At 39.7% G+C, this 27,103-nt stretch overlaps 1 protein-coding gene across 2 annotated transcripts in view; it reads right to left on the bottom strand.

Annotated features, from left to right (window-relative positions):
• The window catches only part of nrxn2b (neurexin 2b), a 1,271,620-nt gene that overhangs the window by 662,929 nt on the left and 581,588 nt on the right, over positions 1-27,103 (bottom strand). For both annotated transcript variants that reach the window (XM_060917059.1, XM_060917060.1), the window contains 4 exons: positions 20,293-20,731; positions 18,591-18,974; positions 14,588-14,791; positions 5,465-5,491 (listed from right to left, as the gene is read on the bottom strand). In XM_060917059.1, the coding sequence (XP_060773042.1) occupies positions 5,465-5,491; positions 14,588-14,791; positions 18,591-18,974; positions 20,293-20,731 (1,054 nt within the window). The remainder of the gene's footprint in view (positions 1-5,464; positions 5,492-14,587; positions 14,792-18,590; positions 18,975-20,292; positions 20,732-27,103) is intronic.

Genomic DNA, 27,103 nt, shown 5'->3' with positions numbered 1-27,103 from the left:
TTTTCCTGCTAAATAGAGCTTCATAACATATACAAATAGTCTTCCATTGAAGTTCGTGCTTTACCTGCTTCAGGCCTTGAAGATCTCAAGTTTAACCTTTGGAGTAAGGTTTTTTTGTTAAGTTCTCACTCCTAAAGCAGTGCACACAACACAAACACACTACCATGCTGTTTATAATGACTGTCAACAGCTGTGCAGTGAAAACCCTGACTGTACGCTGATGTCTAATGAGATCTGCAGGTACTTATGTAAATGTTATGTAAATGTTGTTGACATGAAAATAGATTGCATGACTGCATAACACAACCAGCACATGTAATCACTTCAGCATGACTTCCTGGGAAATCAGAAGTGACACACGTTTACACTCTTGACATTGAGAACATGCATTACTTTATCTGTTGAGTGATTGTTCAAATAGACACTTGACTCACACAGTTTGATACTGTAGCATAGTGAATGTTTAGAGTTTATTAAAGGTTTACTATACCACAGTGCTGTCAAATAATGAGTGATGATATGATTGGTCAGAAGGTCATTCTGCTGTAATTCAATTCATGCTTGTTCTACGCAACACGCTACTGTTTCTATCGTAACAACATCCCCAGGGAATTTCTAAGGCTAAGCATGAACCGATTTTTTTCAGAATTAAAATAAATTAAAATGTAGAATTATTGATATGAGCAAGCATTCTGAAAGATTTTTTCCCCCCACATTTGTGGAAGGAGTCTCCAGGTTCAGCAGTTCATAATAACCATGGGAGTCTTCAGGACAGAGGACGGTTTCTAGCTGGTAACAGGAACTAACTTGGCTTGTGGACATTCCACAAAAATAAATGTCACTATAAATGGATAGAAAATGTGTTGTTCATTAATACATTAATAAATAAAAAATCGTAATCATTATTGGTAAATAATCAATTTCAAGGTTGGAACTCCGAAGTAACTTTGCCTCTTGTTGGGCCTGGTCATATGACCTCATCATTGATTATTAGTTACTTATTAACTGAGCGAGAGGTCTTTATGGGAAAATATCAGACCGAATTGTTCACAGTCCATACAAAAAGACAGAGGTCAGATATTTTCCCATAAAGACAGAGCAAGTGAGATTAATAAGAAGTTTATTATATATATATATATATATATATATATATATATATATATATATATATATATATATATATATAAAAGATTAAAATAGATGGTCATTATAATGAGGCATGACGTTTCTTTCAGTCATGTCATATTTGTAATGTAGTTGAGTCATGCATGCAGAATAAACAGCTAGCAGTTTCAAAACTGAATTTCTGTTAGCGGTTAGCAGTTTCTGAATGCTCTTTGTTGCTCATTTCTTGAATAACTTGGTGACTCTTGTTTGTCTTTGTGCTCAGCCATTTTTGATTTCCAATTAATCTTTTTAGAAGAAGAAGAAAAAGAAGAGCCTTTGTCACATGCACATTCAAGCACAGTGAAATTCGTCCTCTGCATTTAACCCATCTGAAGCAGTGAACATACATATACACACACAAGTGAGCAGTGAGCACACACACATACCCAGAGCAGTGGACAGCTGTACTACAGCACCCAGGGATCAGTTGGGGGTTAGGTGCCTTGATCAAGGGCACTTCAGCCCAAGGCTGCCCCATGTTAACCTAACCGCATGTCTTTGGACTGTGGGGGAAACCAGAGCACCCGGAGGAAACCCACGCAGACACAGGGAGAACATGCAAACTCCACACAGAAAGGCCCCCGTCAGCCGCTGGGCTCGAACCCAGAACCTTCTTGCTGTAAGGCGACAGTCCTAACCACTACACCACCATTTTTTTTTTGTTTGTTTTGTTTTTGTTGTTTGTTTTTCTTGCAACATTGGAAGCCGGCACATTGGAAAGAAAGTCTATAATCACCCACGGGCATTATGGGAAAATACTGCCTGCCAAGGAACCAATTAAAGCACATGATTTTACCAGAAGTAGCTCATGCCATATAATAATTTCTTATAACAGCATGCCCCAAAATGTTTTATTCCTTACAAAATCTAGAACATATTAAGGTCAGTTACAGGTAAAAATGTTCTCAGTGCATTTAACCAAAAAAAGCTCTCAATTCCAGATTATTATTTTCAACAATCTTGGGTGATATTGTTGGATTTGATTAAATTTCATACAAATTCATGCCTAACCTAAACCTTTTTTAATGCCTATTTTAAGCATTTTAAAGATGACATATTATACCCCTTTCCCACAAGTTGACAGTTCCCTGAGGTATTAATCAGAGGCAATTCTAGAGTCTGTTGTGGCCCCAAGCAAAAATTTCCAGGGGGCCCTTCTGACCAGTGTTCAACACCAATATGTTATAAATAATCTGACACCAACGAAAAGTGTATGAAACCAAAGTTTTTTTAAATTCCAAATGTGAAAATACAATGGTAAAGAACAATAAAAACAATAAAAAACAAAATAAATAAGCCCTCGGGCCCCGACTCTCAGGGGGCCCCTGGGCCAGGGGGCCCCAAGCAGTTGCCTGCCTTGCCTGTTCACAAGCTGTGCGTCTGGTCTTAATGAAATGTATGCAACATACTTTGGCACTCATGAGCTCACTCCCCCTTCTTTTCCCACCAGCCAATCAGGTAGCACTTTCTTCATGAATATTCATTCACAGCGGCAGTTCTCAAGTCATGAGTGGAGATCCTCAGATGAGGGGGTGGGATCGTTATATAATGATCTCCCCTTGTGACATAGAAAGTGGAGCCAAATCTGAACAGCTTGTTGAAACAGATGTTTCCTGAAATTGACATCACAAAATAAATGGACTGGATGTCTTCTTTCAGAGTGTGTAGGCTGCTAAGCACTCCAGATACCCAAATGAATGAATTGCATTACAAATATTCCTTAGCTAATTATTGTTCCTTAGCAAATCTAGATTTGTGAACATTTTGGTTACTAATGTAATATAAAATGAAGTAGTTTGCATTTAAATTTCTAGAACTATTCCACGCGTGTGGTCTTGTAGCTAATTATCACCTGTGGTATGCTCAGGTGGGCTGTAGGACGACGTGAAACAGCATGCAGAGAGACATGACTCAACCTTTCCCTCATGCAGAGGAGCAAATATGTGTACAAGAACCCCAGATTGTCTCTGTGTATCTCTCACCCTACTTTTCCCCATCTCCTTGGTCAGGTTAAAGGGCGTGGCACCAGCAGCAGGCTGTCACGACATCATGTGTCGAACATATGCCGTGTTAAAATGCTTCTCTGCATGAGTGTGAAAAAGGAAGAAACAAGGAAAGCTGTTGACTTACTGAAATGTCGACTAGGACATGATACCATGTCACACCATATCCATGGCTTCAAACAAACATACAGATTAACTTCAAGCACGCATGATGTGCAATAACATAACCCGAACCTGCAGCAGTACAGGTTTCAGGATTGAAATAATCAAGTTTGTGTGTTCATTCATTCCTTTTTTTCTGCCAGTCAAATGTAAAAGCATCAGGTTTTGTGTGGTTTTATAGGATGCACGTTTGATCAGTGATGCAGTTTGTACATATATGGCCTCACGTTCCAGTTTTTTTTTTTTTTTTGATAAATAATTGAGTAACCTACAGTGTCACCTGCTGGTCATCTGCTGGTGTTCGTTGAAACTGCAAGATATGAAATGTACTGTCTCAGTGTTCACAGGGTATAAAAAGGCTTAAAGCACTGAAGGAGTTGTTCAAAGTAAGTAAGTTAACATTATGGTTCCCTCCTTAAATTGTTTTAAATAATGTACCAAAAACATGAAACCAAAAAAAAAAAGGGGGAAGCCCACCCCTGCCAGAAAAAAAGACCACTCCAGCTCACTCCAATTAATTAGAAGGGAACTCGGGGGAATGCATACCTCCACCAAGCCACATATTTGGATTTGCATCAAAATTAAATCAACTGTTCTTTGGCCCATGACCCACCTTTCCTCCAAACTTCATCAAAATCTGTTCACTACTTTTTGAGTTGTGCTGAGAACAGACAAACAAACGGAGGCAAAAAACATATAAGAACTCAAAGGGCACTCGATAGAGTGCATACCTCTGCCAAGCCGTATATTATTAACATCAAAATTAAATCACTTGAACCTAGGATAATGCTAAAGCTGTGCACCAAATTTCATCAAAATCTATTCAATACTTTTTGAGTTATGCTGAGAACAGACAAACAAACAGAGGCAAAAACATACAAGAACTAGAAGGGCACTCAGTAGAGTGCATACCTCTGCCAAGCCGCATATTATCAACATCAAAATTAAATAACTTGAACCTAGGATAATGCTAAAGCTGTACACCAAATTTCATCAAAATCCATTCACTACTTTTTGAGTTACACTGGGAACAGACAAAAAGATCCTGGATCCGCATACATGTATGAATTTGTATCAAAATCTAACCAATTGTTCCTTGGCCCATGGCCCATCTTTCCACCAAATTCCATCAAAATATATTTACTACTTTTTGAGTTACGTTGGGAACAGACAAATAAATGGTGGTGAAAACATTATCTCCACAAAAGTTGGGAGAGGTAACCTCAGCTTTATATAGATTGTGTTTACAGTCCTGTCCAGGAGCAACATCACGAAATACTCCAGTTTCAGTGATTCTTAAGGTTTTTCAAAGCACAATGTGGTGGTGTTTTTTCCCCCCTCTCAGTTGAATTATCTGGCTGTGCTGTGCATGCTTGTCGAATTCAGCCATTTTTTTTCTTTCCCAGTTGACAGAGATGGAGGTAGAGTGATGTAACATTATGGACTGTCTATAAAATGACTGAAAGGAGGCCCATGGAAACACAAAACAGCATTCTGTACCATAATATAGTTTATGGTATATGATGTTCTACATATTTGCTCAAGCAACAAATTTTTTAAAATTGACTATGGCACCCCTAAAAAGTGAATCCAACTCAACTCCAAGTCCATGAAATGTTAAAAAAAATAAAATAAATAATAATAATAATAATAATAAAGGTCACTTCAATTGTTGTTTGAAGACCTGTACAGCCATAAGTCACTTCCTGAATTGTTTTCACTGATGAAATGCATTTTGGATTACATTTAAAGCAGGTTAAAACCTCAAACCGCATATGTACGGATTCACTGATTCATTCACTCACTGACTCTTATGTATTATATATTTTGATACTGTAATTAGATCCGGCTAAAGAAAGCTTAAACCCATACACACACACACACACACACACACACACACACACACACACACACACACACACACAGGTATCTCCTCAATGTGACTTACCTTAGAGTGTGAATATTATCACACAGCATGAAACATGTGTTTATAACAGATTATAATTACCAAAACATGTAAGCAAATATATGTGTGAGATGAGTGTATGAGTGGAGAGAGGGAGAGAGAGAGAGAGAGAGAGAGAGAAAGAGAGAATATTTTGTATTTACAATAAACTCTTAGAATCACTTACTGAGGTTACAGTCTATCCTGATACAATCTGGTGGGAGAGAGAGTGAGATGGTGAGATCAAATCAAAGAGAAAAGAAAGAAGGGAGAGAGAGAGAAAACAACATTTTACATCCTTCAAGGTACATTCTGCAGACATCCGAGATATTTGGCTGAACCACTACCCGGGGACACGCCTTGAGTCAGAGTCACCCTTATCCTACACACATATTTATTCTTCCTGTATCCCTCCATTTTGCCCTGAAGAGCTCCAAAAGCTCACTAACCCCATATCATTTGGAAGTATGTCCCATATAATTCATGATGTGGGTTAAAAATTAATTTGAATGCATGTCCTTGAAATTTGATTCAATCTTTTGATTCAGTTCTAAAAACTGAATCACTCACAAATCCAATTTTCCAAGGTCATTGTTAAACCAGATGGTTCAGTGTCTGGAGCTCTCTGGGCAATCAGGATTCACCAGCTGGAATTCCAGACAAGGGTGATCTGCACACTTCAGCCATAAATGCAGCCTCCTCCTACATCCAAAACAAATTCCTCCCCAGTCCTTCATCCACGTTACACATTAATATGCAACCTTAAAGGAGCAGTTTGGAATATTTTTTTGTGTCTGGAATGTGCCCTAGATGGTGCAGGAATTATGATTTGGACTTACATTTTCCATAATTCTTTTTTTCTGCCCCTCAGATTTAAAAGTGTGTGATTTTATTCCTCAGAGATGCAGTTTGTTTCTTTCATGACCTCATGTTCCACTTTTTAAATAATAAATGGGGATGATATAGTGCCACCTACTGGTCAGATAGTGATACTGCATGAAGTTGTGGACTATAATACATTACATTGCAGGCATTTTGCAGACACCTTATCCAGAGCGACGTATAACAGGACCCTGACACACCCCACCCAGGGAGCAACTGGGGGTTAGGTGCTTTGCTCAAGGGCACTTCATCCATTCCTGCTGGTCCAGGGAAACGAACCAGTGACCTTTTGGTCCCAAAGCTACTTCATGACTGATTCTTTTGTTATATTTGCGAAAACAAACAAAAACAGTTTGTTCGTATAAAGGAAGAATCCACACTGACCTATCTATCTATCTATCTATCTATCTATCTATCTATCTATCTATCTATCTATCTATCTATCTATGGTACATAAGTTTTATTTTGTAATGAAATACTAAGATTTTTTTTTTGTCTGTTTTTGGTTTATTTTCACTTTCATGCCATTTAATGACCTGCTCATCATGGTGCCAATGGGATTTAGTCCTTGCTTCATCTCTACCTAAAAAAGAAGATGCAGCAGCACTTTAGGCGTTCAATGTGTACAGCTCACATGCTCATCTCTACACTCTCTCAAACAGATCAGCTTCCAAATCTTCAATGCCATCAATGCCATTAAACCCATTACCCTATAGATCAATAATTAGACTCTGGCGTGACTCTGAGCAACAGCATTGCATTCTGGGACTTTGAGCCCATTTTTTTCTACCAACATCTCCACTACTTCTCCATGGGTTTCTCATTAAAATAAAAATATACAAGACGACGCACTTGCTCTTTCGTTTTTAAGAGCCACCAACAAAACATACCCATTATCACTTGTGTATGTGTGATTCGTTTCTTTATGAAACACCATTGTTCCTGTGCTAGCTAGAGCAACAACAACAGAGTGACTGTGACTTCAGCACAGCAATCACTAACTTCTCACAGGAATCATGAAAACGCAGCACCAACCAACAAATGTGCACCAGAACCTCTTGCCACATCACAAATATCTCCATCAAAATGTATTAAATAAGTTACAAGGTGGTGTTTTTTGACTGAGAAAAGGAGATAACATGTATTGTTTGTCTGAGAGGGGTGGAGCTAATTTACAGGCCAGAAAAAAAATTTCAAATGAAAGCCTGAAACAAAGAAACTAGCGAGATCCAGTGCAATGCAATATTGTGGATATCAGCTTTTCAAAGGTAAGTATGAAGTGATATAGTTATTACATATCGAAAGACGTTTTTAAATATTACAAACTGCACCTTTAATATTCAGGTTGTGCATACTAATGAACACATTTCAGTCTTTTACTGCAGGACATGCTATATGAAGTAAAGTTTGGAAATCAAACACTCGATCAGTACACATCAAGCTGAATCAAAAATGGTGGCAGCTTGATGGATTTATCTGTTTGGAAATGTTAGTCTTTATCTCCATCTGGTGGCTGCAGCCTGCATGTGCAAGCTATAAAGGCTGATGTGAGATCTCGAAGCTGTCAACCGCTACGGAGTAGTGATAACAAACAGCCAGAGACCGGGCTCACTGTGAGGAACGAGAGGCACAGCTTGCTATAATATCTCACTCGCATACATATTTCTGCATTGATATTTCATCTATAAACTTAATATACTGTCTGGCTGACTGAATGTAGACTGCAATTTCATTTTAAGGAATCCCTTCTGAAAAAATCTCATGCTTCAGGTGAACATGCAAAGTTTTTAAACCTGAGTAATATAGGCTACATATGAAATATTAACCATGAGATAAAATCTCATCTCATTATCTCTAGCCGCTTTATCCTGTTCTACAGGGTCGCAGGCAAGCTGGACTACGGGCGAAAGGCAGGGTACACCCTGGACAAGTTGCCAGGTCATCACAGGGCTGACACATAGACACAGACAACCATTCACACTCACATTCACACCTACGGTCAATTTAGAGTCACCAGTTAACCTAACCTGCATGTCTTTGGACTGTGGGGGAAACCGGAGCACCCGGAGGAAACCCAAGCGGACACGGGGAGAACATGCAAACTCCGCACAGAAAGGCCCTCGTCGGCCACAGGGCTCGAACCCGGACCTTCTTGCTGTGAGGCGACAGCGCTAACCACTACACCACCGTGCCGCCTGAGATAAAATCACATAGGAAAAAATAAAACCACATGCCCTACATGTGCAAAAAAAAAAGTGTGAAAAAATGGTCATGTAAAATATATGATGAATGGCACATGCAAAAAAAAAAAAAACCCAGAACACTTAATAAAAGAAAATGAACAAGAAAAAAATCATCTGGGGAAAAAAATGCATGTAAATATAACAAAAATAAATTAACCATCTGGGAAAAAAATGTATATATGAAACTAAAAACTATGTACACGTGAAAATTCAACATCAAATTAAGTAAAAAAGTTTTTTTTAAATGCCCATGAAAAGCAACACAAAACATAAAAAAATAATGTACAATAAATTGCTAATATAAAACAAACAAACAAAAAAGTCACGTATGACAACAATTACCATGTAAAAAAATAATAATAATGTGGAAAGAAAATTCAAGTGAAAATAATGAACAATATATGGCAAAAAGCATGCTGTACATTTGAAAAAAAAAAGCATATAAAATAAATTATGTGAAAAGATCACGTAAAAAAATGTACTAAATATGGTCAAACCATGTGAAAATAAAACAACGCAAAATAAAAAAAACATGCACATCAAAATAAAAACATATAGACTATATGTGTATTGTCTAAAAATCAAAAGATAAACAAATTTCACACAGGAAGTTTGTCTAACTTTTCACTTAGGAATAATGCACGGCTGATTGTTGTCCTTTTTCATTAAACAGGGATGTGTTTATTTTCATCATTCACTGATTGATCGTTGTGGAGGAATTCTGAGAGGTTTATGAGAGCCATGTCCTCATGATAGGACCTTTCCCAAGGGACACTGGTACTGTACTCTCCCACAGCCTCATGGGAATATATCCAGGGTACAGTAATTATCTCTGACTGATCGATCCTTTTTCAGTACATATTAATTGTTTGAAGCTAAGCTCAGGATGCCTCCGTGTTGAATAACTCGCTTGCCAGTCACACTATTTGGTGGATTATTGCTACAAGTTATTGTTTGCTAATGAGCAAAAGCAGAGGTGCTAATACTTTGAGGTAATTAGAGCATGTGTGTTTTGGGCTTAGCATTAGTAGCAGCTTAGTGATAAGGGTGGAAGAAGGTGACACACATTGAACACAACGACAGTGAGCCGGTCTCTGGCTGTTCGCTTCAGGGCCGCAGACATACAATCCATTGAAGGGATGAAAAGTTCCATCTTCAGAGCCTTGAGTGAGTGAGTGAGTGAGTGAGTGAGTGAGTGAGTGAGTGAGTGAGAGCGATAGAGAGAGAGAGAGAGAGAGAGACCTTGTGAGTGCACCTCTGCCCTGTAACGTCCTTTTTTTCTGCAGCTTCCAGTCACCAATGTCCCCAAAACACAACATTTATTCCCATTAGCTCTGTATATTATATATATTATAGGTGACTCAAGTGACACAGACGACTCAGGTGACATATAGTGGATATAAAAAGTATACACACCCCCTTAAAATTATTATTTTTTTTACATCAGAAAAACCTGAGACCACGATAAATAATTCCAAAACTTTTCCCACCTTTCCTGTGACCTATAACCTGTACAATTAAATTGCAAAACAAACAAATCTGTTAGGGGGGAAAAACAATTTTTAAAAAAAAATGTACAATAAGCTGGTTGCATAAGTGTGCACACCCTTAAACTAATACTTTGTTGAAGCACCTTTTGATTTAATTACAGCGTTCAGTCTTTTTGGGTTCACACCTGCCATCAATTAAAATGACTCTGATTAACCCCAAATGAAGCTCAGACATTTGCTCTGTTGCATCCTCCAGCAAAAGCCAGGGTTCACAGAGAGCTTACAAAGCATCAAAGGGATCTCATTGTTGAAAGGGATCAGTCAGGAGAAGGGTACAAAAATTTTTCCACGGCATTAGATATACCATGGAGCACAGTGAAGACAGTCATCAAGAAGTGGAGAAAATATGGGACAACAGTGACATTACCGAGAACTGGACGTTGATGAAAAGACAAGACAAAAACTGGTCAGGGAGGCTGCCAAGAGGCCGACAGCAACACTGAAGGAGCTGCAGGAATTTATGGCAAGTACTGGTTGTGTACAACATATGACAACAATCTCCCCTATTCTCCATATGTCTGGACTATGAGGTAGGGTCAAAGAAAAACATCCAGGCCCGGGTAAATTTTGCAGAAAAATACATCAACTCTCCCAAAAGCGCGTGGAAAAATGTGTTATGGTCTGATGGAACCAAGGTTGAACTTTTTGGCCACAATTCCAAAAGGTATGTTTGCCGCAAAAACAACACTGCGCATCACCAAAAGGACACCATACCCACAGTGAAGCATGGTGGTGGCAGCATCATGTTTTGGCATTGTTTTTCTTCAGCTGGAACAGGGGCTTTAGTCAAGGTGGAGTAGGGTGACCAGACGTCCTGGTTTTACCGGGACAGTCCCGATTTGGGGTTGTGTGTCCCGAGTCCTGACAAAAGTCTGTCGGGACACGGATATGTCCTGGTTTTCGCCACTTGCAACGTTTGCAACTGAGCAGCGTGGGAATCATTAGCGGAGAAATGTCTGCATTTACTATTTTGATAAATTGACAGGAATCGCAAACTTTCCTGGTTACTGCCCCCTGGCCCTGTGGCATGGGTGTTTATTTAGCCACATTATTCCAGACAACAGAACGTGTTGCCATGCAACAATAAAATAAACATTAACTGGCGCGAATGTTCTTTGTCTAGCAGCTAGCAGCAGTAATGCCGCAGCAATTATGCCGAAAAGAAAATGTACCTTTTCCAAAGATTTACAGGGCACCTACCCCTTCCTCCGAGAGGTGCAGAACAATGTGCACGAAGCCTACTGCACACACTAAGTGTTCTTTCTCCGTAGCCCACGACTCTCGGCCAATGAAACCCTACTGGAAAAGATTCACTCTTCTTGTAAATATACGTAGGCTAATGCATTTTGTTTAGGGTGGGTGGATTGACAGTCGCCTTAGCTTTGTTCCTGTGCTTTGTTCTTGTACTGAGTTGGGTAGCCTATGTTGCAAATGCTGTGCGCTCTTGTGGGGGCTTTCCTCGGGCTGTCGCCCCTCTCCTCCTTTATTGCTGTTTTGTTTGAGTGTATATTCTCAAATCACTTGTCTCTTTTTTGTTTCCGTTTAACATACCATTCTGACAGTTTGGCCATATTGCTGTGTTGAACAGCTTGTTCACTTCCATTAAAGTGTTCACTTTTGTACACATCTTCTTGCTTTATTCATTCAGTTGTGAGGAATGGTTAGTAAGGTTGATTCTGACCTAGGCTATGTTGAGGTCACATATCTACTTTTTAAGTTCATGCTATAGTGCATACAATTTTAGAGATATAGCCTACATGTGCATATGCATTCTTCTTGGTGTTCTCACAAACAGGTGAAATAAATCAGTTTAAATTTGCCCTATGGACATAGCCTGGCCTATTCTCAGCCATTACAAAATCTGTTGTCTGACCATAATTTAACTGATCTGTATACCACTATGCTACTAGATAACAAAATGCCTGTTTGTTTTATTTCATGTGAGATGTTGATAAATGTGAGCGTCAACAAAATGATAAGAGCACCTGTCTGAGTGTCACGTTTACGTAAAAAAAAAAGGTGTCCGTGCACGAGCATGGTCGCGCGCAAAAGTGTCCCGGTTTCAGACTAGGGAAATCTGGTCACCCTAAGGTGGAGGGAATTATGAACAGTTCTAAATACCAGTCAATTTTGGCCCCAAACCTTCAGGTGTCTGCTAGAAAGCTGAAGATGAATTTCACCTTTCAGCATGACAATGACCCCAAAAAAGTTTTGGAATGGCCCAGCCAGAGCCCAGACATAAATCCAATTGAAAGTCTGTGTGGGGTGACCTGAAGAGGGCTGTGCACAAGAGATGCCTCGCAATCTGACAGATTTGGAGCACTTTTGTAAGGAAGAGTGGGCAAATATTGCCAAATCTAAATGTAGCAGGCTGATAGACTCCTACCCAAAAAGACTGAATGCTGTAATTAAATCAAAAGGTGCTTCAACAAAGTATTAGTTTAAGGGTGTGCACACTTATGGAACCAGCTTATTGTATGTTTTTTTTTATGTTTTCCCCCAAACAGATTTGTTTGATTTTCAATTGAATTGTACAGGTTATAGGTCACATTAAAGGTGGGAAAAGTTTTGAAATAATTTATTGTGGTCTCATTTTTTTTTTACATCAGAAAAACCTATCATTTTAACGGGGTGCGTACACTTTTTATATCCACTGTAGGTGACTGAGAGGTGACTATTGTGGCATAGGTGACTAAGATGATATAGGTAACATAGATGACTAAGAGGTGACATAGGTGACTAAGAGGTGACATAGGCAACTAAGGTGACTAAGGCGACATAGGTAACTAAGAGGTAACTAAGAGGTGACTAAGGCGACATAGGTGACTAAGAGGTGACATTGGTGACTAAGAGGTGACATAGGTGACTAAGGTGACATAGGTAACTAAGAGGTGACTAAGGCGACATAGGTGACTAAGAGGTGACATAGGCAACTAAGGTGACTAAGGTGACATAAGTGACTAAGAGGTGACATTGGTGTCTAAGAGATGACATAGGTGACTAAGGCGACATAGGTGACTAAAGTGACATAGGTGACTAAGAGGTGACATAGGTGACTAAGAGGTACCTAAAGTGACATAGGTGACTACGGTGACATGGGGAACTTAAGCGACATAGGTGACTAATACCCCTTTTCCACCAAATCAGTTCCAGGGCTGGTTCGGGGCCAGTGCTGGTGCTGGTTCACAACTCATTCAACTTGCGAGCCAGCTGAGAACCAGTTTGCTTTTCCATAGCTCGGGGTGCTAAGGGGAGCCACGTCATTACGTCGGTGTATACGTCAGTTACGTCGCTGTATACATCAGTTATGTCGCTGCGTTTGCATAAACCTTGGCACGAACATCGAAGCAACAACAACACAGAGAAGAAGAAGCAGCAACAACAACAACAGCAACAATAATAATGGATGACTTTGCGTTTGTAAAGCTGCTGCTTCTCGTCGCTTAAAAATGGCGACCTTTCGTGGTCTTGCTATTGTTGTTGGTCTTAACAGCTCCCCCCCGCTGACGTAAGCGGTTCTTTCTTCTGGCCCAGCAAAGAGTTGGTGCTAGCCTGGAACCATTTTTTCTGGCCGCAGAGCCAGTTCTTTGTCAGTGGAAACAGAAAACCCAGTTCCAAACTAAGCACTGGCCCCGAACCAGCCCTGGAACTGCTTTGGTGGAAAAGGGGCATAAGAGGCAACATAGGTAGGTAAGGTGACATAGGTGACTAAGAGATGACATACGTAGGTGACTAAGGCGACATAGGTAGACAGACCACCTGAGTCACCTGTCAAAACTGAAAGGCATTTTAACACAGTCTCATCGGTGACTTTGAGGTCAACTTGAAATATAACCTGATTCAAATTACACAGATTGACAAAAGGTTATACAAGTGTTAAAACATCTCGCAAGCTGACTTCTTTCCATATGTCATATGACATCTGACAATATAGTACTCTACCACGATGAGCCTCCATTTCAGAAGTACAGTGAGCTACATAGTCAGCCGTCAGGACTTTATTTATTTATCTATTAATTTAAAAATTATATATATATATATATATATATATATATATATATATATATATATATATATATATATATATATGGCTAAATAAAACAGCTGTTTTTTTAATGTGAGAAAAGTTACTAAAAGTAAACTTTGTTATTCAAAGCTGAGGGGAAAATAAAACAAAAACCAATAATAATAATAATAATAATAATTATTATTATTATTATTATTATTATTATTATTATTATTCATGGTTAAAACAGTTCTGAAATGTGAGTAAGGTTATCAAAAATTTGAGACTGAATACATAAATGTGTGTTTGTTTTTGAATAGTGAAATAGGTTTCGACAGCCCTCAAGGAGACAGCAAGGTGAGTATTAAGGCTACTCTAGGTCTCCACCTACTGGACAAAGTATGCACTACAACCAAAAATCAGACTCGGAGTGAAACTAGGACGTTAGAGGGCGAGAGAAAGCACACATTGGTACCCAGTGATGCAGCACTGATCGTGTGAAGAAGCTCAAGGCCTGAGGAGGGTAAAGGATGGAGATAGGGGCAGGTGACATACCCAGAGAAAAGTCACTGGGAGTAGAAGAGAGGGGTAATGATGAGGATGACAGTGAGAATGGCGGTAAAGGTTACCCAGATTGACAGTGAGCTTGACCCTTCCACCGTCCAGCTCCAGACGGAGCGTATCTGCAGATTCTTTGGAGGTGGTGGCCACCAGGAGGCCGTAGGCTCGTTGGGACATGAAGCGCAGGGCCAGGTCCTCGGCCTCGGTGTGCATGGTGCTCGGCATGATGATCTTCAGATACATGCTGCCATCATAGCTCAGCACTGTAGCCTCTGTCGGGGTGGATAAGGCAAACTTTAAAATGGAAAACTTCCTGTAGCACAAATGTATACATACAACACATTAGAGTGATTTAACACATGCTGTAACATTCAGATCTTGAGGCAATATCCAAAAGCAACACTAGATGGGAGTAGAGAACCACTTTATAGATTGACCTCCTGAATGGCGTCCCACAGACTTATTACTTTGAAGTAGAAATGTATAAAACTGGGTGTACGCAGCAGCCTTGCCCAAACAGAATGATGTAACCATGAGTGTTTAAAAAGCAATCCTTTTCAAATGTCAAGCAAGATATGTTTCTAATTCAGTGACAAGAGACAATTTGGCCAGCAAAGCCAGTGGTGTCATGGATCTATGGCTCTGACTGCTGTCACCCTCCATAGTCAGTCCATCTTGTGCCGGCTGGTGCCTCTAACATTCGCACAGATGGTCATCGCCTGCCTCATCGCACTGCTGCCTTCAGGGCTACTTTATGATGTTTCAGGCCTCATATTTCCCGCCAGTAAGCGAGAGTGTAACTCACCATATCGCACAGTCCCAATGATTTTTTGTGTGTCTGTTAACAATTCTGCAGCGGCAATCGGGAATACGCCTCAGTGCCCTCTCTGATGACTGCGACTGTATTTTTAGCAAGCTAGTTTGCCTCTCCAAATAAAACAGCCACTAGCACAACCTATGCAGTTAGCACCGAATTCAATATTTAAATATAAATTACTACAAGGGGTTTCCTATTTCTTTCATAATGTTAATTTGGCGGAATAGTGACATGAAACCCAGCACTACATCATCAATCATGATATTGAGAAGCCCCCAAAAGAGTATGCAGGAAAAGTAGAAGCAGCTCTTCTCACTGCTGTGGCCACTCAAAATCCTTCTTCTAACATGATACGTATATTCATGAACTGCCTGCAAGAACGCAATGGATACTCTTCGCTTAGAAACACCTGCAGTGTTTAACAGTTCCAAATGCTGCTGCTGAGTTCATCTCTTAAATCTCAGAAACTCTTACGATGAATATTGGAAATATTTTGTCCTTAATTATGCTCCTAAACATTGACAGTTCTATATTTCTTCACGGCCTTGTCTGTATCAGCACATCTGGCATTAGTGTTTAGGCTACAATGATGAATGACAGGTGTAGTTATGGGTTTGGCTGTCGCTGAGGAACAAATTGTCCAGGAAAGATTCAGCACTGCATGTTCTCCTCTTTGTGCCTTTAGGAAAGATAGTAAATTTTCCAGCACTCTGAATGTTCTTGTAAGTAAAGAAATATAAATTAAAGTAGTGAAAGGAAGTAGTGCTTCCATGCTTGCTGGGCCATTTAGCCCTTTTAAGTCTTGAAAATGAAATTTATTTCAAAATCGAATCTGAGAAAACTTGCATTTAATGTTGAAAAATGTACTGATCCAGCTCTGGGAACAATTTATCATTTTCTACAAGGTTGCTTTGCTGATAGTGTCTACATTTTGCTCTTAAATAAGTAAAAGTGTTGCATTTTGAGCATAGAATTAGCAAATGTGCAAAATATGCGCAAAATTACATGCATCCATACTAATGAGGACATTATGGATGTTTGAATACTTTACTTCCAATTACTCTATTCGTCATCTTTGGTTATTAATCATTTAATTTCGAGAATCTGGGTAACGGTGAGTTTCAAAGTTACCTTGATCAGTTAATATCACTGAAAATAAAGCAAATGGTATGGAGAAAACACTCGCTACTTCTTATTCAGGTTTGAAGTAAGTTCTATGTACAAATTTCCTACTTTGGTTTAATAAATAAAGTCCTGGGTATGACTTTAAACTGCAACCAGTGGTGAGTCCAGAAGGACTTGAGTATTGGGGAAAGTGGAGTTACCCCTTAATCACCATTGCTCCCAGGTCCACTCTGACCCGAAGTGGTAGCACCTGCCTGGGTTCCAGCTGTGGGTTAAATAGTATCACCAATAAGGCACTGGCAGCAGGGCGCTTTTCATTGCAATGTGGCAGATGAACCCAACAGGGTCAATGGCACACCATCTGATGGCATGCAGAAGAGCCACTCAAATGGCCAATGGATGGCATCACTCGGCAAGTCAGTTGTCACTGCGGGGCAACTTCCATACCCGTCAGGTCTGTGGTACTTTTGTGCACCACTTGGCATCAGGTCTGGAGGCCCAGAGAGACAACACAATGGGGGCACGACATCATTTATCTTACCTTCCTGTGTAAAGTGCTTCATTAAGAAAGGAGAAAGAAAGCACTGTGGCAATGGAGTTAGTTAGTTAGTAAGTTAGTTAAATAAATAAATAAATAAATAAATAAATACCGTAGTTATAGATTGCATGCTGCTACTTTGGTTTTAAAAATAAAATAAAAAAACAAATAAAGTAAGTTATTGATTATAGACTCCTACTCTGGTTTAATAAATAAATAAATGAAAGAATGAATGAATAAATAAAGTTATATATTGTAAATGCCTACTTTGGCTTAATAAATAAATAAATAAATAAGGCTATTGATTGTACACACCTACTTTGGTTTGATTGATAGATAGATAGATAGATAGATAGATAGATAGATAGATAGATAGATAGATAGATAGATAGATAGATAGATAGATAGATAGTAAACTCCTACTTTGGTTTAATAAATAAATAAATAAGGTCATTTATTGTACACACCTACATTGGTTTAATAATAAATAAATAAATAAATAAATAAACAGACAGATAGATAGATAGATAGATAGATAGATAGATAGATAGATAGATAGATAGATAGATAGATAGATAGATAGATTCCTACTTTGGTTTAATAAATAAGGTTATTGATTGTACACACCTACATTGGTTTAATAATAAATAAATCAATCAATAAATAAAAAGCTATTGATTGTATGCTGCTACTTTGGTTTAATAAATAAACAAACAAACAAATGTATAGATTGTACACTCCTACTTTGGTTTACAAAAAAAAAAACATTTTTAACTGCTTACTACAATTTGGGCACAGCAACCTCCGATGGGTTTTCCCAGGCTGCTGTAGAAATACAAATAAATAAGCCATAATGTCTGTAAATAAATTTATTAAAATATGTCAGATAATATTCCCTTCACACCATTCTGTGCAATCTCTAGACACTGCTGTGCATGAAAATCCCAGGAGATTGTAAGTTTCTGAAATACTATGTGGCACCAAGCACAATTCAAGTCATTTGTTGAGCTAATGTTTGACGTGAACATTAACCAAAGCTCCTGGTGTCTATCTGTATGATGCTATACATTGCACTGATTAAATGACTGCATGAATCTGCAGGTGTACATAATAAACTGATGAGTGTATAAGTGGCAATAAGTTATGACTGATGAGCATGTCACTGTAGGCAGCATTAATACCCCAAATTCACCTGCATGGGAAATCATTATTAATCATGATTAGTATTCCAATCACACTATCAATCAAAGTAATTATTATTTGTCAAGAAAGTCTTGCTGAAGAGTCTGCTTCTGTTTCCATGATCAGCGCAGAAAAATTTCCACCCTCATTTATCTATCAGCTATATGAACAATGGCCATCTGTTTCACTGAAAGTAGTACAGTCCATTTTCGAGAATAAATACTGAACCTCCAATCCACCAAGTTACAGGTCCAGTTTCTTTAAAAAAAATGCAAAGCTATCTGTTATTAATCTCAGAGCTAATTCTAGGGTAGCTAATTAGGATTCTGATGTCAAATTTATGCTTCATGCTTTAATACATCCATCTCTGATTGGATAAAATAAGCAAATATACATAAAGAACTCCCACCTATCTCACAATTGCTGCCCAGGTACCCAGTGCCTGTGCAATCACAGATGTATCGGTTCCAACCCTCCTTGCAGAGTCCTCCGTTTCCACACGGGGTGCTGCTGCACCTCTTCTGGAGTTCCCGTGTACAGAAACTGCTGACCCCCGGAGCACTCTGGATTTCAGCCAAGCGGCGGACATCACGGCTTTTTCCATCGATAAAGAGGTCGCGAACGCAGCCAACATAACCATAGTTGAGCAATGCCGTCCACACCTCGGGGGGAAGGATGAGGTCCTGGCGAGACTCGGGAAGCCCGCCGAGATACATATCGCTGTCCAGATCAAGAATCTCACTCCCCTCATTGGAGTTAAAGGGCATGGTGCGGCTGTTTACCGAAATGGAACCTGGGAAAGAACAGAAAGCAGTAGAGAAAGAAAATAAATCCATAATATTAAACAATAAAACCTGGTGCATTTTAAAAGACTGTAGATTAGCAGGATTCATTCTGGAGTGGATATTTTGTCTTAGAAGAATAAGACAAAAAATGCATCTTGTGACATTAATGAGAAACCCCAAAGCCTGAAACCTCAATCATGAAGACTTTCCCATAGAGGAAACCCTCCTGACTGGTACAAAGCACTAACACTGGAGACTCCTTCTAAAAAATGTGAATTAAAATGTCACCATATCCACAATTATACATGTTTTGAATCTGTTGAAAACACGTTGCATCCTTTCTACAAGCCCTTGTGCAAATTCTTACTATAAAAACCATAACATTACAAAAAGCACATGAATATAAACATAGGACTAGAAAAGCACTCGGAGAGCGCAGACCTCCGCCAAGAATCCTTTAAAAAAAATCCGGGATCCAGAAGGTGATCCAGATCACCGCCAAAATTTAATAGATTGTTACTTGTGCCCAGTCACACCTTTGGAAAAAATTTCAGAGCGATCTGTTCATAACTTTTTCCGTAATGTTGCTAACAGACAAACCAACAAACAAACAAACCAACGCTACCGAAAACATAACCTCCTTGGCGGAGGTAATAAATACACTGGGTTTGATCTTCTGAATTGTGGGTGTAAACTATGAATTCTAATTACTCTCTTCCCTTGGTTTTGTTCTTTGAATGCTTTCTTATGATGTTCAGTGTGTTGATCTTTCTGTGTGGATCCAGTGTTCCTTTTTTTGCCACATTTTCGTACCCTCTTTCCATCTTGAGCATAATATCACAAGCAATATATCTGAATATAATCAACACATTCAGTTGGTGATAGTATGGAATCCCAAAATATATTTAAAAAAAAATTCAAGCATTGTTAAGGGCTTGAGAACTAGCGCACCATAAAACATGAAAACGTGTTAATTGCAATATGAGTGTAAGAGTATGAGAGAGAGAGAGTGTGTGTGTGTGTGTGTGTGTGTGTGTGTGTGTGTGTGTGTGTGTGTGTGTGTGTGTGTGTGTGTATGGGGGGAGGGGTGGTAAAGGAACATGAGCAGCTCTCAGAAGAGATCTCTGCACCTGTCTGGATGTATCAATGAGACTTATGATGCTTTTTTAATTGTCTATTAAAAAGTAATTTAGAGTCAGGCTGGCACGTCTATAGGGGTGTGTGTGTGTTAGCGAGACTTCTGCAAGCATACCACAAAAGTGAGAAAAGCAGCAATAAATTACAACTTTCTCACCCACCATTCCTCAGGTTCTTCTATCGACTCACCTTTTCTCCCCTCCCTTTGAAAGTCGACGTGACACCACTCCCCATCGTTGACCTTCTTATTACTGGCTTTGAGCTTGACGCTACCGGAGCCCATGTCCATCAGCAGGTACAAGAAGCCGTCCAGCAGCTCCATGGCAAAGTAGTCCGTTTTCAGCTCGCGCCCATGACGTTGCTCTTTGTTGCCCTGTGGCTTGCCATGGCTGAAGAGAAGCAATCCGCTGGGTTCTGTTGTCCGGAAATCAAAAGAGATGGAACTTGTCTTTTTGGTGTCCCAGCGTGGGAGTGCGATATATGACTCAGGTGTCTCGAAGGTCACGGGGTCGAGCGCTGCTACGTCCTCACAGCGGAACACCAAGTCACCGTGGAGACTGATCTTTGGGTCGCGCTCGATGGCCAACCGGGACAGTTCCAGCTTGAAGTCATTGTTCTTGTATACAACCTGTAGGTGGCGGTAAACAGAACTTCAGATACTTTTAATTGAAGAAGGGTTTCAACAGAGCTGGAGGTACTTACGGAGGGTGTTTAGCTCAATAGAGCATACAACATGCACTTCACAGGTAGTATATAGGTAAAATTTTTGGATTTGAGCTCTGTACATGATCAGGCAAAGAACACAGTAGAGCGTTACAAATATTATCCCGGAGACACTGTATCAAAAGTGCAGAGTCTTCATACTCTTTTTTTTTTTAAACAATATAAATTTAACTTGATTAATCTGGCTGAAAGATTATGGTCCTAAACTAGTGATTCAATTGTGTCATGTTCAGAGACCCGAAGCAGGACATTAGTGTGTGCTTTATTACAGCGATCCATATTCAGAATCGTAAATCCAGCAAAGGTCTAAACCATGAACAAGGAACACAGAACAGTAAAGCCGAAAACAAGAAAAAGCAGGGTATACATAGACAAACGAATTGAGTAAACACAAAACAGGCACACACATTTAGGTAACAAACCAATGCCAAGTCAAAGGGAGGAGACAGGACTAAAACAGAAACCAAAATGTTAGCAAATTGTGCTGGTCATCTTTGGAATGGGACTGTGGTCAAGTCAACAAAAACACAATCATGGGTCAGAACCAGGAAACAAGGAACTAGAAATAATGGAAAATGTTCAAAGTTAATTATAAAAATGCACAATAAGACTAGACACCTCGAGACTATGGGCTCGAGGTGTCCAGGGCTTAAAAACACAAACTAATCAAGGGAGGGATGAAAAGGTGAGAATGATCATGATGCAGACATGGGTGGAGACAAGACATGAATCAAACATTGTGACAACAATAAAAATGCACAATCACATGACACAAACGACCATGAAACACAAAAGCAGTGCTATTCATGCTGGGAGTTGCGATGTGCACCAGGAGTTACTGAGGGGAGGATTGGAGACAAAGCCTCAAGTGCTCAGCTCTATATTTTGGGTTGGATCCTCTCTCAATTGTAAGCCACTTTGGATAAAAGTGTCTGCCTTATGAATCACAAACAGATCATTAGATCACAGTGAACCACTGATTTATGACTGCTGCAGATGGAAAGTCATAAATGTAATTATATGATATGGGCGGCCCAGCATGGATCACTGACTCAACTTTATTATTGAGTATTATTCCATATTTTAAATAAATAAATAAATAAATAATCATGACCATAAGCATAACGAGATTTTCCCTTTTTTTGCACAAAGTTATTACTGTCATAAAAACTCTTAATAATCCTCATAGGCCTTAACTATAAATAATGCCTAATTATAATTCAACGCTTGAAGGGGACCATTTATATTGGAGAGACAATGGCTTGCTTCAGTGGGAATTCTTGTTTGCATAAGCAAGTCTTTCAAAATGATAAGAGGCAAAGACAGAAGCCATCCATTCGCGACCATATACAGACTTCATAAAACTTTTGAATTTATTTTTTTTAAATTGGCTACATTAGTGTCGTTAGAGGAGTTTAGTTGGTTTCAACAAACTCTAGCAGGAATATGCAGTCTAGTCTTTGATGGGTTAAACACTCCTTATTATCCTCCCTTCTCGGAATTAGCCTCATTCACGTAATGAAGGTTCATAATCAGCCTGATCTGTTGCATTAGCGCAGAGTAAACACTAAACAATGCTAATCTGTACACCTGGTCCAGCTGGCCAATGCATTAGAAATGGGCTCAACATAGACATCCACTCAATATTTTTTCTCTCTACCATTGGAGGATGGAGAGTTCTCTACAATACAGCTGCAATGGACTTTTATGTACCACAGCTTATGAAATTTCTATACATTCACTTTAAAAGGATAGTTTGGGATTTTTGACATGAATCTGTATGGCATCCCCATCAATAGTGTCGTGCAAACACACTGACTTACCCCTGACAGCATCCTGTGAGTCCAGTTCTTGTCCAGTTTTGGTCCAGACGAAAGTAGTCCGGCAAGTTTGTTGGGGTCACGAAAGTAAAACGTTTTTCGTCTCAAAACAGTATGTGGTCAAAAGAGTGATATATTTGCATCACAAAACCGTTGCCAAATAAAAAGTCAGACCTCGAAATCGCTTGGCACTATTTTCTCTCCCTCGGTATCACTGCGCGCTGCCGCCAGGTGACAGCCACGGCTGTTTCATTCATTGTTTACTAGTGATGGGAATTTCGGCTCTTTTGGCTCTTCTTACTATAAGGAGCCGGCTCTTTCGGCTCCTGAGATTTTATTTTTGATTTAAAGGAATACGCCACCCCCAGATGAAATTGAGTCAGTCCCTGCAGTCCCTAGAGTTGGATGAGTGAGCCAAAGCGTTTTGTAGCCGACCCAGCCATTGTCCTGATCTATAAACGCCCCGGTTAGCTTAGCTTAGCGTAGCGTAGTCGCTGTAATCCGGCGTGTCCAGCTAGCATTGTCGTTGCAAAAGTGAATTAAATAACTCAAGATTTTTTATAATTATTTCTCATGACTTGTACAGTCACATCGAGTACACATATCAATGCAAATTAACACGAAGGTATTTACTAGACCAATTTATATCTGGAACTATTTTCAGCCACAGCACAGGCAAAGCACCGCTGCAGGCACAAAGACACCGCGCAGCGCCTGAAAACGGGTGCGCAGCGCCTGAAAACCCATTTTCAGGCACTGCGCGGTGTCTTTGCACCTTCCTTTTCCTACCTATTCCTTTAATTGCTGCAATTAACTAGTTAATTCTGATTCTATTTCTCCTCTCAGTTATAATCTGTCCTGCTTTTGAAAAGATCCTCTCTGGGGGGACAGATGCTGCCACTATACACATCCTCCGTGCCATCACGTGTGTAAGCCATGGATAGAGTGCAGCCTTGGTCTCTCACCAGCTTAGTGGGTCTGCGTTTAGCTGTCACCTGGCGGCAGCACGCAGTGATAAGAAGGGAGAGAAAATAGTGCCAAGCGATTTCGAGGTCTGACTTTTTATTTGACAACGGTTTTGTGATGCAAATATATCACTCTTTTGAACACATACTGTTTTGAGACGAAAAACGTTTTACTTTCGTGACCCCAACAAACTTGCCGGACTACTTTCGTCTGGACCAAAACTGGACAAGAACTGGACTCACAGGATGCTGTCAGGGGTAAGTCAGTGTGTTTGCACGACACTATTGATGGGGATGCCATACAGATTCATGTCCAAAATCCCGAACTATCCCTTTAATGGTAGTGTTTATAGAACTGTATGGCACCTACTAAGAATGTAAAGGAATGCAAATACTGTACATTATTCAGAATGAACACATCATACAGTACGTTCTCACCAGGGCAAATACAAACAGGAAGCTCACTATTAGCTTTTAGCACGCTAGTCATAAAGATTGCACTGGGAATGGGATCCTATAGGACACAAAAAAAAGTGCAATATTTTTACTTTTATGCAGGCAAGAGCAAGCTGTCAGATATGAAGCCTGTGAGAAGACCATATGCATTTTCTGTGTTTATTCAATCCTTTTTTCTTTTCTTTTTTTTTTTTTAGGAATTGCATGGTCCAGGTTGTGTTGGTTTAAATTTGGCTTAAATTAGGATGAAATGCAGCAAGGTTGTTGACATTTTGGGAAACATAATCAAGTAAATTTGTTAGAAAATATCATGGAAAGGTACAAGTAAAAATATTAACTGCATGAGCAGGATTTAAAAAGAAAACTGCAATCATCCCTTCCAACCAATTATAGAGTCAAGAGATATAGCTGAGGTTGAGGAACTATCAAAGCTAAAATTGACAGATCATGTTGACAGTCCTAGCATTACTAATTCTGTTTTTTTTTTTGTTTTTTTTTAATCCCTCTGTTTCTGGAGGCTTAGTGGTAGTTAATGCAAATTAAAAAGGCTTCATGTTTAAGCCACACCCACTCTGGATTTAAGTCTGATTACTGATATGGATATTTGGAGCATGAAACAGATCCAGGTTGTATTTCACCTCTAGCACCTTTATAAACCCTTCATCATGTCTGATTTCAAGCTCTTCAAACAAGTTGCTATGATAAGGGGCAGTGGTAGCTCATTGGACTACCGATTAGAAGGTCCTTAGTTCAAATCCCAGCACTGCCAAGCTGCCAGTGCTAGGCCCTTGAGCAAGACCTTTAACCCTTGACTGCTCAATTGTATAAATGAGTTATATGCAAGTTGCTCTGGATAAGGGCATCTACTGAATGCTGCATGCACATTCCACTTGGTCAAGCTGGCCAATTCAGACTTCAGTAGTATTGCTGTATATAATAAAGTATTACATTGGGATTCCCAAGCACTGCAACACCATCAGCGAATTAATATTGAATCAGTTGTGCAGTATTGAATCTTGAGGACGACTGTTCTACCAGACAATGTGCTCTAATGGTTGTCTCTCAATCTTGAATTCTGCAAATAACAGATAATGGATCAAACTAACACATCCTCCATTATGTGACCCTCAGTTGTTAACCAGGGACTCAGTCAAAGTCCACCTTCTTTAAGGATCCTTTGCACAACAACCAAAATCAAGAACTATCAATTCAAAGAAATAATGAGAGCCATTCACAAATCAATCCTGACACAACATACACGACTTCTCGTGCTACAGTTGGCTCTACTTTTGTGTCACTCTAACCACCAAAGCTCTTAAACTGTTCAAAATATGTAAAACCAAGCTATCTGCTTTGATGCCACGTTTCTGATTAATTAAAGGTAGTGTGCTTCTGAAAGCCGACTTCATTTTGGCCGGGAGCATATTTGTGTGGGCACAGGCAAGGCGACACATACAAGTACGCAGTGCCAGAGCCAATCGAAGAAATCAATTTTTAATTTGCGTGTCAAGATGGTGAATCTAGCTTAGCATCTAAACTGGAATTAGGTTTAAATTAAAACACAAGCAAACACACACACACACACACACACACACACACACTGAATGATTGAAAATAAAAAGGGGGAACAGCATTTAGAACCGAGTGACCCATCAGCACACCTTGAGAAAGATGTGTAAAATAATACACTAGCAAATTGCCAAAAAAAAACCCTAATTACTGTAATTCAGGGTCATACTAGCAAGAAACAAGCAGCTTACCGTATGTCACTTTTTTTGTTTGCTTGTTTTTGTTTAATAGTTCCAATCAAAAATGGTAGGAGTCAAAATATATAGTCAACAGCCCACTATATGACCTATACATATCATTTTTGTTTACAATTTATTTAAGTTTACATGCCAGTTAGTTAGTTAGGGCTGGGTTCTTGCCCGAATTGATAATCACATCATCAGTTTTTCTCTGGATAATCAGACACAAGGTATGCCACCACTCTTGCCAGAGCAGTTGGAGGTTGGGCACCTTGCTCAAGGGCACTTGAGCCAGTCCTGCTGCTTCAGGGAATTGAGCCAGCAACCTTTTGGTCCCAAAGCTGTTTCTCTAACCATTTGGCCATGGCTTACATGCTAAGGGCAGACTGTATAGACTTTTACCAAGAGGTCATATAAAACAGACCAAGAAAAAAAACATGGCTGTAAGTCTGAGCATCAAACAGTAAATGGAACGAACGTTGGTAGCAGGGGCGATTTCTCAGAGACAACAAGGGAAGCCGAGCTTCCCCTAAAATTCTCTCCCCAAACTGCGGCATCTATGACGTTGAATTCTCATTAAAACAATAACTTGCATAACATAATATATGCCCAAGATTGTATTTACGTTCATAACTATCCTGTAACTTATTTGAGTGATGTCTGACGAACTTGCAGTTCGCTACGAGAATCACCTTTGCTGCCAGGCTGTAACCAGCGTTGCCAGATACTGCTGACGTTTTCCAGCCAAAATATGTTCAAAACCCGCCAAAATGCACTTAAAACCGCCCAATCTGGCAACACTGGCTGTAACCTTTCTTATTTCAATGGGCTCTATGCGCTGGCAGCCGGGTTTCCGTTGCAGTCTACGAGACGACTCTGAACAGCCAATTTCGGCTAGTTGTTATTGGTTAAAATCGACAAAATCGTCACTTCCAGGGAAGCCGGGCTTCTCTGGGACTAAATGAGACAGTGGGAGGGGCAAGAAGCCGGGCTGATAAAGGATTATTGGAGGTAGTGTTTGAAAGACATGAGGAGGGCGGGCTCTGTACTTCGGCGTCGGCGAGGAACACGGTAAGCGCATGATCAGTCCCTAGTGGATGTCGAGAAAGTGTAGTCGTGTGCCAAAGTGCTGTCCGACTTTCTTTTCATATAAACGTTTCTTCTCATTGATGTTTCTGTACATTACTCTGTAAATAAATGTAAATATTACTCGTTGTGCTCCGTTAACTTTCATCCATTCTATCAGTTTGATCATTCGTGAATTCACTCGTTTATTTCATTTGTAGTT

The sequence above is a fragment of the Neoarius graeffei genome, chromosome 3, assembly GCF_027579695.1.
Source record: "Neoarius graeffei isolate fNeoGra1 chromosome 3, fNeoGra1.pri, whole genome shotgun sequence".
NCBI classification, from domain to species: domain Eukaryota; kingdom Metazoa; phylum Chordata; class Actinopteri; order Siluriformes; family Ariidae; genus Neoarius; species Neoarius graeffei.
The sequence above is the reverse complement of the archived record's forward strand: the minus strand, read 5'-3'. Positions and strand labels throughout refer to the sequence as shown.